This window comes from Rana temporaria, chromosome 1 (genome assembly GCF_905171775.1).
Source record: "Rana temporaria chromosome 1, aRanTem1.1, whole genome shotgun sequence".
NCBI classification, from domain to species: Eukaryota; Metazoa; Chordata; class Amphibia; order Anura; family Ranidae; genus Rana; species Rana temporaria.
The window spans coordinates 678,796,787-678,809,465 of record NC_053489.1 but is presented as its reverse complement, the minus strand read 5'-3'; the positions used below and the strand labels follow the sequence as shown (position 1 = coordinate 678,809,465).

Sequence of the window (12,679 nt, the reverse complement as noted above, 5' to 3'; positions counted from 1 at the left end):
AGAGAGTCTGTTAGATGTTTGGCACCCCCACCTCTGCAGGCGCCTGGGTGTAATGCACCCTGTGCACCCTGCCTAGGATCGGCCCTGCTTCTATTCGTCCTTTATTGTAGACTAGCTGAATACCCGGCGTTGCCCGGTCTTCCTATCTTAACCTTTTGGGGAGGAAAATCATAGTAATATAAATATACCCATCTTTTATATAAGGGTGTAGGTAAGGGTTAATTTAACTGTCATATATTTTTATTTGGCATATAAGTAATATGTGTACCAGGTATTATTGAAATATCTCCAGGCGTACAGAAGTATACATTTCCCATTGATTTGCATGGGACTTTAAACAAAAACCCCGACCCTCACAAATGGGGGTAGTTAAGGGATAAATGAACTATCCTATAGTTTAGGTGGACATATAAGTAACATGTGACCAAGTGTTATCGAAATATCTACAGCCGTTTGGAAGTTATGAAGTAACATGTATTTCCCATAGAGTTGAATGGGACTTTAAAGGAAAACCCCGACCATGGCAAATGGGGGTGGGTAAGGGTTAAACCACCTATCCTATGTTTGTTGCTGACATATAAGTAACATGTGTGCCAAGTTTCATGTTAATATCTTTAGCCGTTTGGACGTGATGCTGGAACATACATACATACATACATACACACACAGACACGTTGAGTTTTATATATATAGATAGATTATTAGGTGGATTCAGGTAGGCGGGCACATAGTTGCGGCGGCGTAGCCTATGGCATTTACACTACGCCGCCGTAAGTTTGCAAGGCAAGTACTGTATTCACAAAGTACTTGCCTGCTAAGTTACGGCGGCGTAGCGTAAATCGGGCGGGCGTAATGGCGCCTAATTCAAATTTAGCTGAGGGGGCGTGTTTTATGGTAAAGGGGGGTGACCTTACGTGATTGACGTATTTTACGAACGGTGCATGCGCCGTCCGCCTACATATCCCAGTGTGCATTGCGGCAAAGTACGCAATTGGTTTCGACGTGGTCCTATTGGTTTCGACGTGGAAGTAAATGACGTAAATCCCTATTCACGGAAGTCTTACGCAAACGACATAAAATTTTCGCATTTCGATGCGGGAACGACGGACATACTTAACATTACTATTCCAGCTATTTGATGGGATAACTTTAGGCCTGATAATGCGTTACGTAAACGGCGTATCTGTACTGCGTCGGCCGGGCGTACGTTTGTGAATAGGCGTATCTAGTGATTTACATATTCTACGCCGACCGCAATGGAAGCGCCACCTAGCGGTCAGCCTAAAAATTACACTTTAGGATACGACGGTGTAAGACACTTACGCCGCTCGTATCTGTGCCTAATTAAAGCCTATCTGGTTTCCAGAATACGCTTAAATTGGCGCCGGCGCCCATTCAGACTTAGGCTGGCATATCTACTGATATGCCAGCCTAAGTCTTTCTGAATCCACCTATATTTCTTTAGCCATGTGCAGAGACAATCAGGCAGCCTGGAAAAGTCCTGTTCAGGGTTTACACATCTCCCAGGCACCTTTTGAGACCTCTGATCCTCCTGTGTCTTCCAGGTTTTCCACCTCTCCCTTTCAGTCCATTTAGTCTCACCTGGCACACCCAAGTCAGTACTCTGCAGTCTGGGAAGGAAACAGGTCTTCTTTGCTGGAGATAAAGGTTGGTCATATATATAATGTGTGGAGGCTGATAGTCAGTTGGCTTGCTCGGCCTATAAGTTAGGATGCTGATGTGTAGACACGGCTAGGTTGTGTTTTGTTGAAAGTTTCATCTTTCCTCTGAAGCATTGTACATCACCTGGAAATAACACCAGTAAAGTCATCGCTGGTTCCCATAACATTACTGGACTGGTACTGAAATGCACACACTCTCATGGAAGATCTTACTGAACTTTTTTCAGTTTCCTTTGAAAGGAGTGGTTAACTGTCATCAACTAAAAATAATTGAATTGCCCTTCAATTTTAGAGCCGATGTCTACTTTTTACTGTAACTTTGATCAGTTCATTTGTGTCATGCTGGCTGGTCTATATTGGAGTCTGCACCCAATGGGTGTGCTGTCAGAGGCGTAACTAGAATCTTTAGGGCCATAGTGCAAGAAACCATGAAGGCCCCCCACGGGCATTGCAAGGTCTACAAAAGATCTCGGGCTAGAGCCCATCGCAGTGTAGCAAGTAAAGAAAGTCATACGCTTGGGCGGGCATACACATGTATGGGTGTGTGTGTGTGTGTCGTTGCATATCTGAGTGTGGATCCCCTTACATCAGGGTCCCCAGAGAGCCCCCATGTAGATCTGGGGACCCAGATGGGTCTGGGTTCCCAGACTTAAACACCCCCCCCCCCAGAGGTTCCTTTGTACCTGGCTCTCTGTGCACCTCCAACCCCCAGCACTGTGGGGGGTGGCGATCGGCAGCTCTATGGTGCCTGTGGACCGCGGGATCTCCCTGGGGGTTGTAGTTCTCTTCCTGATTCTGTACAGTGGAGAGGGGAGGGGCCTCTGACCCGGGCAGCTGTCGGCAACCGTGTACAAGCAGAGCGACTCATTTGTACACCGAAGAGTAAAACTTGTATCTGCCTGGTCAGAGGCCTCTCCCCTCTCCATTGTATACACTCTGGAGGAGAAACACTAGCCCCAGGGAGATCCCATCCCACGATCACCATAGAGCTGCCGATCGCCACCCCCCCCCCCACTGCATCCCAAACTGAAAGCCAGAGGTGCAGGGGGAGATGCTGGGTTTTGCGGGTGGGGTTGCAGGGTTCAGTCGCAAGTGCGACTGTGGCGACCCTGAAAGTTCCGCCACTGTGTGCTGTATAGATGGTATGAAGCCTTAGCTGTATATAGCGCTGTGCCCTGGCGGTGGGACAGACCCTTCCCATTCTGGAATAACATTGAGTTGGGCTGAGCGCTGACCTGAGGAGCGGTCCATAAACTGGGGAGAGTTCTGGGTGGAAGAAAGGTAGGTTACAACCAGCAGTGTAGGGGAACAAATGGTATTTTAAACTTGCTTGTAGCTATAACGGTAATATAGATCAATCTAGGGGGAAAAAATGGTGTGTGTCCCTTCCCCCAGTCCATACCAGGCCCTTTGGGTCTGGTATGGATTTTAAGGGGAACTCCACATCAAATTTAAAAAAAAAAATCCAGACCCTTACCTGAGCATGCAGGCTGGAGGACAGGATAGGGAGGACAAGTGAGCCCCCCCCCCCCCCTCCTTAACCATACTAGGCCGCTTGTCCCCATGTTGATGGAGACAAGGGCCTTGTACCAACAACCCTTGTTGTGGAGGACTTATCAAAATCTGGAAGCCCCCTTTACTAAAGTGGGGGGGGTCCCCAGATCCCACCCCCCCTATGTGAATGGGTATAGGGTACATTGTACCCATTCACTGAAAAAGTGTACAAAAAAACCCACAAAAGGCACTTTATTTTTGAGAATTCCTTTTTTTTTTTTTTTTTTATAAAGTGTCCCGTGAGGCTAATCCTCCTTCAATCATGGCACAGACGGACCTGAAAGACCCCAAAGCACCCTCCCCATGTCTAGGGCAAGTGGCCGGGTATAATTCAGGAGTGGGGGCACTCACTTGTCCCCCTCGTGACCTGCCAGGTTGCATACTCAGATAAGGGTCTGGTATGGATTTTGGAAGGATTTTTTTTATTTTATTTTTTTCCGCTGGATTTCCCTTAACAACTTAAGGACCGCCTCCTGCAGATATGCGTCGGAAGAATGGAACGGCTGGGCACAATTGCGTACCTGTACATGCTCTTTAAGTACCCAGCCGTGGGGCACGTGCCCACGACCCGGTCCAAAGCTCCGCAGACCCGCGATCTGTCCCCGGAGCTGAACAGCAGGGAGAGCTGTGTGTAAACACGCCTTCCCCGTTCTTCACTGTGGCGCTGTCATTGATCGTGTGTTCCCTAATATAAGGAAACTCGATCAATGATGTCACACAACCAGCCCCCCCCTACAGTTAGAAACACAGATGAGGTCACAATTAACATATGTGGAAAAGTGTAGTGCTAACAATGAAACAAATTGTGATAATGCAATAGAAATTAAATCGTGCAACACCACATGTGAGTTACATAGTTGGTCAGGTTGAAAAAAGACACAAGTCCATCCAGTTCAACCACAAAAAACAAAATAAAAAACACAGTACAATCCTATACACCCAACTCCATACCCACAGTTGTTCCAGAGGAAGGCAAAAAACCCCAGCAGAGCATGAGATCCAATTTGCTACAGCAGGGGAAAAAATTCCTTCCTGATCCCCCGAGAGGCAATCGGATTTACCCTGGATCAACTTTACCTACAAATCTTAATACTCAGTTATATTCTGTACATTTAGGAAAGAATCCAGACCTTTCTTAAAGCAATCTACTGAGCTGGCCAGAACCACCTCCTGGAGGGAGTCTATTCCACATTTTCACAGCTCTTACTGTGAAGAAACCTTTCCGTATTTGGAGGTGAAATCTCTTTTCCTCTAGACGTAAAGAGTGCCCCCTTGTCCTCAGTGTTGACCGTAAAGTGAATAACTCAACACCAAGTCCACTATATGGCCCTCTTATATATTTGTACATGTTGATCATATCCCCCCTTATTCTCCTCTTCTCAAGAGTGAATAAATTCAGTTCCTCTAATCTTTCCTCATAGCTGAGCTCCTCCATGCCTCTTATCAGTTTGGTTGTCCTTCTCTGCACTTTCTCCAGTTCCCCAATATCCTTTTTGAGCACTGGGGCCCAAAACTGAACTGCATATTCCAGATGAGGTCTTACTAATGATTTGTACAGGGGGCAAAATTATATCTCTGTCTCTGCGAGTGAATGGTATTACAAAGTCCATATGTTAATGGGTGAATCGGTTCCACTGAATAAAACAGATGCACAAAATCCAATGTATGAAAAGGTGAGAAGTCCACCACCACTTATGACAAGGGGCTTACCGGATCGATTGGACCTAGACAGGCATATACCCACTAGGCCAATCAGGCTTTGTTAAAGTTGATATACTGAAGCGGGTACACCATACACGTCATTGCGATTCGGTATCAATGAAGGCAAACCTCAGACAGATAACTCAAAAATGGTTCCCAGCAGGCAGCGATTTTCGACATATCACACAGAGGGCATATCGGTAATCCAACCGATAAGCATGAAAAAGAAAAAGCAGGGCACACATGGCGTAATTCCGTAAAAAAAGTCGATATTTATTTAAAAAAAGAGTTACTCACATATTGCAATGGTCAATTGAGCTTATAGAAAAAGGGTAGCAGGAACAACAGTGCTATGTGCGCCCTGCTTTTTCTTTTTCATGCTTATCGGTTGGATTACTGATATGCCCTCTGTGTGATATGTCGAAAATCGCTGCCTGCTGGGAACCATTTTTGAGTTATCTGTCTGAGGTTTGCCTTCATTGATACCGAATCGCATGACGTGTATGGTGTACCCGCTTCAGTATATCAACTTTAACAAAGCCTGATTGGACCTAGACAGGCATATACCTGTCTAGGTCCAATCGATCCGGTAAGCCCCTTGTCATAAGTGGTGGTGGACTTCTCACTTTTTCATACATTGGATTTTGTGCATCTGTTTTATTCAGTGGAACCGATTCACCGATTCATCCATTAACATATGGACTTTCTAATACCATTCACTCACATGTGGTGTTGCACGATTTAATTTCTATTGCATTATCACAATTTGTTTCATTGTTAGCGCTACACTTTTCCACATATGTTCTATTAGCAATTTTTTTGATCTCTCTTGCTGTGTTAGCGGCTTTTGTATTTACAAGATAGCGCAGTATTTTTTTTTTTTTTTTTTTAGGTCACTTAACCCTTTCAGCGCTCCCTAGTGGTTAACTCCCAAACTGCAATTGTCATTTTCACAGTTAACAATGCATTTTTTGCTGTGAAAATGACAATGGGCCCAAAAATGTGTCAAAATTGCCCGAAGTGTCCGCCATAATGTCGCAGTCACGAAAAAAATCGCTGATCGCCGACATTAGTAGTATAAAGAAATAATAAAAATGCAGTAAAACTATCCCCTATTTTTGTAAACGCTACAAATTTTAAATGCTTATTGCGTTTTTTTTTTTTTTTTTTACCAAAAATAGGTAGAAGAATACGCATCGGCCTAAACTGAAGGGGGGAAAAATGTTTTTTATATATTTTTGGGGTATATTTATTATAGCAGAAAGTGAAAAAATATTGCGTTTTTTTTTTTTTTCAAAATTGTCGCTCTATTTTTGTTTATAGCGCAAAAAATAAAAACCGCAGAGGTGATCAAATACCACCAAAAGAAATCTCTATTTGTGGGAAAAAAAGGACACCAATTTTGTTCGGGAGCCACGTCGCACGACCGCGCAATTGTCAGTTAAAGCGACGCAGTGCCGAATCGCAAAACCTGGCCGGCTCCTTTAGCTGCCTAAAGGTCCGGGTCTTAAGTGGTTAACCACTGCAATACACTGTTTTATATACTGCACTGACTGAATATAGAGTCTACGCTGAATACTGAGTGTGTGTAAAACGCATGCACACACGACTGTGTGTATATACTCTGCCTGCCTAATCTATCTCAATCTACACACGGCCGCCGCTTAAGCAGCCTTATATAGTGTGGGTCATAGACTTGGTCCCACTGAGCACCCTGCCATGGGCCAATTACGGCTCTCGCAGCAGAGCATGCTGTAATTGGCCAAAGCATGCGGTCAGGTGCATGCTTTGGCCAATCGTCAGTCAATACACCGATTTTCTTGCAGTGCATTATGGCGCTCGAATTTCCCGCAAATGCACCATATATTTGTTTGTGAGCAAACGAACAACCCAATGTTTGAGTGGAACTTGTGTTCGACTCAAACTGTGGGCTCATCCCTACTAGAGATGATCCTTCCATACTGTGTATGGTTTGGGGGCAGGAAATTCCCCCCACTAGCTGTCGGCTTGCACAGCTTTCCAGCAGGATAACTCTGGCAGGTTCAGACTGATGCCTGGGAATGTCAGATTGGCTATATATGGAGTTGGTCATCAGGTTGATGGATGCCTCCATCCACACACGCAAGGTTGATGGAAGGATCCTCCCCTCTGTACCATTGTGTTCGGACAGTGTGGCATCCTCCACTATCAGAATACATTGATCAGTGCAGCAGCCAATTGACTACAGTCAGTGATCGATGAAAGTTTTCTAATATTACTGTAGCGCCTGTGTACTTTATAGTACCGGTGTTAGTTAAATTTAGAGGGAGATCAGAGTGTAGTTAAACTCTGATCCCAATTGTTATGTGCAAAACAGAGTCTCTGTCTCAGCTTGGCTGTGCTGTGGGCTTATTCTGTTGTACTGGGGTGTTCTTCCAACCCGGTGCTGCAGGTGGCAGCAGTGCAGTCAAGGTTTGGGTGCTCTTTCCCAGCAGCCAATCAGGAGGGTTTGACCATGCTGGGGAGGGATATTTATGGGGCAGACACCATTAGTTCTGGGTCTTCTTTGAGTGTGGCACCCACCTTTTTAGGGTGATCACAGCGCCCCGGCATTATGGCCTACCGGGGCGTGCGTGCCACGCAGTGTCCCATGACCATGTTGGCCCGCAGAATCTGAACAGGGACGGGGACCCAGCGAGCGACTGGGTTCCCACCTTTTGAGGATCCTAAGCTGTATTTGCTATTCGGTGGGGAGTCCGTCTGAGGAGCACCATTGAGAGGCTGGCGGTCCAAAAGGGCCTGGACAAACCACCGGGGATCAAGGTAGCCGGACACTGAAGGATTGATCACCTGTCAGTTGGTACCTGGGCAACAAGTTGAAGGATTCGGAGGAGCCAAGAGTAAATGTGCCACCTAAAACAACCAGCAGCTCCTCCCGGGGGTAATGCTGCATTCCCATTTGAGAGAAGCTGATCATTAGATTGATTTTGCTCAAGTGGAAGCAGCCATAGATGGATCAAAATTCAGTCATTCCCCATTAAATGGCCAAATACTGATTTATCAATGGCCAGCTTCGGTCTCAGACTCGTCCTGTGTAGGAATGTACAGAACTGGTTACTGAGTGTCAGATACTTTACTCTTATTTCTTCTGTTTTTAGGAATGGCGTCTGCTGATCTGAGGAAGGAACTGGAATGTTCCGTCTGTCTGGACATTTATACAGATCCTATAATCCTGAGATGTGGACACAACTTTTGCCGGGACTGTATTGGTCATGTGTTGGATGCACTGGATGATTCTGGAGGTTATTGCTGTCCTGAATGTAGAGAAGAGTTCCAGGATCGTCCTGCACTGCGGAGGAACAGAACACTGCGCAACATAGTGGAGATTTTCCTGTCTGCTCAGCCAGATGAAGAGGAGCCCAGAGTCTTCTGTACTTACTGTATTCACACTCCTGTACCTGCTGTGAAATCCTGTCTGCAATGTGATGCTTCTCTGTGTGACGATCACCTGAAAGTCCACAGCAAGTCACCAGAACACGTCTTATGTGACCCCACCACTTCCCTGGAGAACAGGGAATGCTCCGTCCATAAGAAGATCCTGGAATATTACTGCACTGAGGACTCCACCTGTATCTGTGAGTCCTGCAGGCTGGATGGAGAACATCGGGGACACCAGGTGGAGACTCTGGATGAGGCCTCTGAGATGAAGAAACAACTGAGAAATAATGTGCAGAAACAGATGGTTGAGAGAAAGGAGCTGGAGAAAAGAGTTCAGGGTCTGCAGGAGAGAGCCACTTCCCTGTTCGGAGTCCTCAGTTGTTTGGATGACCGGCAGAAGAGACTCATGAGTGAGATCACTGAATGGACAAAGTAGATCTCTCTATCAATGTCTATTCTGATCCAACAGCTGGGGAAAAAATAATGGAGCTGCTGTCCTGGATGATGTATTACATTGAGGATCTGTGTGTAACACGACGGATCCACTGACTTTCCTATAGGAATCGGACACAGGTGACTTGTGTGTTTTTGAGGATGGAGCTGATGATGATCATGACAGAGAGAGACATGATAAACTCCTCCATGGTGGGATATATGTATGGAGAAGTATACAAATATGTAGGGGGGATCGGATGTGAGAAATCTGCCCAGAGGCTGGTGACATCACAAGGTGTCGGATTGGTGAAATACTCCACCAGAAGGAGGAAGTAGTGGAGAAGAGCCAACATTATTGATTTTATTTTTTAAAGCTGCAGGCTCTAGGACCATCATCTTCCTCCTAAACTTCACCACCTAGTGCAGTGATGGCGAACCTTGGCACCCCAGATGTTTTGGGACTAAATTTCCCATGATGCTCGTGCACTCTGCAGTGTAGTTGAGCATCATGGGAAATGTAGTTGCAAAACATCTGGGGTGTCAAGGTTCACCATCACTGACCTAGTGTGTCACTGACCAGGAACAAGCATGAAGGAGGTCAGAATATTAAGGTTTCACTGGCTGCATGCTTATTCTGGGTAAGTGAAGCACAAGGTAGTGTAGAAGGTTGGCATGACAGCCCTTGAGTCGGCACCTTTTGCAGCGCATCTGTAGCCAAAATGCAATGTTTTAGATGGAGTGGGGAAGGATTAGAACTTTCTGGTTTATAGTGCGATCTGGGGCTTTAGTAGAGAAATTCCTCCTCACTTCCTGTCCTGCTGATAACGTTTTATCAGACAGGAAGTGAGGGGAATTCTCCCACAACACAGACAGAAATAAAATGCTTTTCTGTCCATGTCCCCATTTGGATTTTTTTCCTTCATATCTTGTCTGCTAAAATGTTGTCGACAGGTAGTAAAGGAAAATCTTTATTGGGGCACTTGGCGCATATATATATATATATATATATATATATATATATATATATATATATATATATTATTCTTCTCACTGAAGTACTCTATGACTTAGTTTATTAACTGCATACTCTCCACAGCAAATATGGGAAAAATATACACTTTTATACATTTGGTATATTGTGGGGCACTGATCCTTTAACCAGTTCCCAAGATTCCCCTTAGGCCTTGTTCACACAGGGCATATCAATGGGTGCCCCCATGTGAGGAACATGTTTTACGCACATGGGAATGCTCAGGTGTTCTTTCTATTGGGATACAGCTGCTGCCCAGACACAGCTGCTGCTCCCAATGTCACCTTTATATGGGTGACAGTGTGTGTGTGTTCAGGACCATTCACCCACACAGACATTTGATTGGGAGCAGCGATTGAGTCTGTGCAGCTGCTGTGCCCCAATTGACATCAATGGGACTGTCCTGCATGGGGGGGTGCACAGGACAGCTGTACATTCTCATGTGGGTAGATGTGTCCCTCACATTGGGCATGCATTGATTACCCCCCCCACCCTCGGGGTGAATGAGGCCTTGCCCAACAAGGATTGTAATCTTTTCCCGCTCCATTAAAAGTAAGAAACAATAGGCTCTATCCTGACACACTGAGGGAGTTTAGGAATTTTCATTGGATATCAGATTCCTTTACATGAAAACTCCATTGAAATGATTGGATATTTTTTTTTTCTATGGTCCTTTTTTTCCTTTGATAAAGAGAATTTTTATATATGATTTATTAATGATTAAATTACTATTGCTAGGTGAATATGGGCTAATGTTGGGATATTTGTATAATAAAGGATTTATTTGAAGTGTTATGTGGTGACACTTCACGTCTTGGCACAGCAGGGTGACGTGTTCCACTGAGTGGCTTTGACATGCTTTGCCATTTAATGCAAATGTGAATAATTTTTTCATCAAACCTTGTTTTCTATGTCCTCTAGTAGGGACTTGTGTTTTATACGGTGCAGAAATGTGCAATTCAACACATGGTTTGAACAAGCTGTAAAGGTGTTCTGAGTCACTAGAAATTAATGTCTCTTGTAATTAAAGATGTTTGTGCAAATTTATATCGGATCCTTGGTACAAATGCTGTGTCTAAAGATCTCTCCCTCAATCTCGTTTTTTTTAAATCTTTACTGTCTGTAATTTTTCTCTTCCAAATAAACTTCCAAAACCTTCACAGTGATCAGAGGTTGTTTATTTCCTTATTACATTAAACAAAAACTTTGGCATTGGCTGATACTGATGTAACTTATATATGTGTGTGTGTGTGTGTGTATATTAGGGATGAGCTTTATGTTCAAGTCGAACATCGGCTGTTTGCCAAATGGCGAACAATTTGTGTTGTTTGCGGCAAATTTCGAAAGCCGCAGAACACATTTTAAAGGGTAATATGTGACTTATTGTCATAAAAAGTGTTTGGGGACCTGGGTTCTGCCCCAGGGGACATGTATCGATGCAAAAAAAAGTTTTAAAAATGGCAGTTTTTTCAGGAGTAGTGTTTCTCCTTTTTTTTTTTTTTTTTTTTTTTTTTTTTAGTAATGCTTAAATTGAAAGAATAACGGTGAAATTTTACTTAAATTTCATACCGGGGGGGGGGGGGGGGGGGTGGTCTATAGTATGCCTGTAAAGTAGCACATGTTTCCCATGCTTGGATAAGTCCCTGCACAAAATATTTATAGAGGGGGGGGGGGGGCATAATTTAAACTACTCGCGGCTATAAAGAATTGTCGAGTCGCAGCAATACAGATATAAGTTTATGGGTCTGGTAAGAATATTAAGGGGAACACCGAACCTAAAAAAAAAAAAAAAAATCATGGGGGGGGGGGGGCCTAAATTCCATTACCAGGCCCTTCAGGTCTGGTATGGCTTTTAAGGGGAACCCCGCGCCAAAATAAAAATTACATGGGGTCCCCAGACCCTTATCCGAGCATGTAATCTGGCAGGCCACAGGAAAAGAGGGGGGGGGGGATTGGAGAGCACCCCCCCTCCTAAACCGTACCAGGCCACATGCCCTCAACATGGAGATGCTGTCCTATGTTGATGGGGACAAGGGCCTCACCACCCTTGCCCGGTGGTTGTGGGGGTCTGCGGGGGACTTATCAGAAACCCCATTACCAATTCACATAGGGGGGCCGGGATCTGGGAGTCCCCTTTTGTTAGAGGGGGCTTTTAGATTCTGATAAGCCCCCTGCAGACCCCCACAACCACTAAGCAAGGGTTGTAGGGATGAGGCCCTTGTCTCCATGTTGCGGGCATGTGGCCTGGTATGGTTCAGGAGGGGGGTGGTCTCTCATCCCCCCCCCCCCCCCTCTTTTCCTGCGGCCTGCCAGGTTTCATGCTTGAATAATGGTCTGGTATGGATATTTTGGGGGAACTCCAATTTTTTTTATATATATATATATATAATTTTTTTGGTGGGGTTCCCCTTAAAATCGAGACCTAAAGGGCCTGGTAGTAATTTGGGGGTGACGTACTTTCTTGGGGTTCCCCTTGGTATTCATACCAGACCCAAAGAGCATGGTATTGGACTTGGGGGGGGGGGGGAAGAGATACGTGTGTGCGTGCGTGTCTTTATTTATTTTTTATCTGTATTGCCAGGACCTGACAATTCATTATAGCCACAAGTAGTTTTAAATTGCTTTTTCATTTTTCCCTTTTAGAAATGTCATTTTGTGCAGGAACTTTTCTAAGCATGGGAAACATGCATTACTTTAAAGGCATACTATAGAGACACCCCCCCCCCCCCCCCAGTAAAATGTGACTTTTATTGTTTCACTTTAAGCATTATTAAAATTGCTGCTCCCAAAAAGAGAGGCTGTGTGTGTGATTATTTATTTATTTATATATATATATATATATATATATATATAATAATTT

At 44.7% G+C, this 12,679-nt stretch overlaps 1 protein-coding gene across 1 annotated transcript; it reads left to right on the top strand.

Annotated features, from left to right (window-relative positions):
• Positions 1–1,559: 1,559 nt before the first annotated feature.
• Positions 1,560–9,277, top strand: LOC120924659 (E3 ubiquitin/ISG15 ligase TRIM25-like). Its single transcript, XM_040335658.1, has 2 exons — positions 1,560–1,668; positions 8,075–9,277. Exon 2 carries the CDS (start codon positions 8,077–8,079, stop codon positions 8,788–8,790), a length of 714 nt encoding a protein of 237 aa, XP_040191592.1. The 5' UTR covers positions 1,560–1,668; positions 8,075–8,076; the 3' UTR covers positions 8,791–9,277.
• The last annotated feature ends 3,402 nt before the right edge of the window (positions 9,278–12,679 follow it).

What these genes read in the sequence shown, in the direction of transcription:
- LOC120924659 (XM_040335658.1), top strand. Translation starts at nt 8,077, where the DNA reads ATGGCGTCTGCTGATCTGAGGAAGGAACTGGAATGTTCCGTCTGTCTG.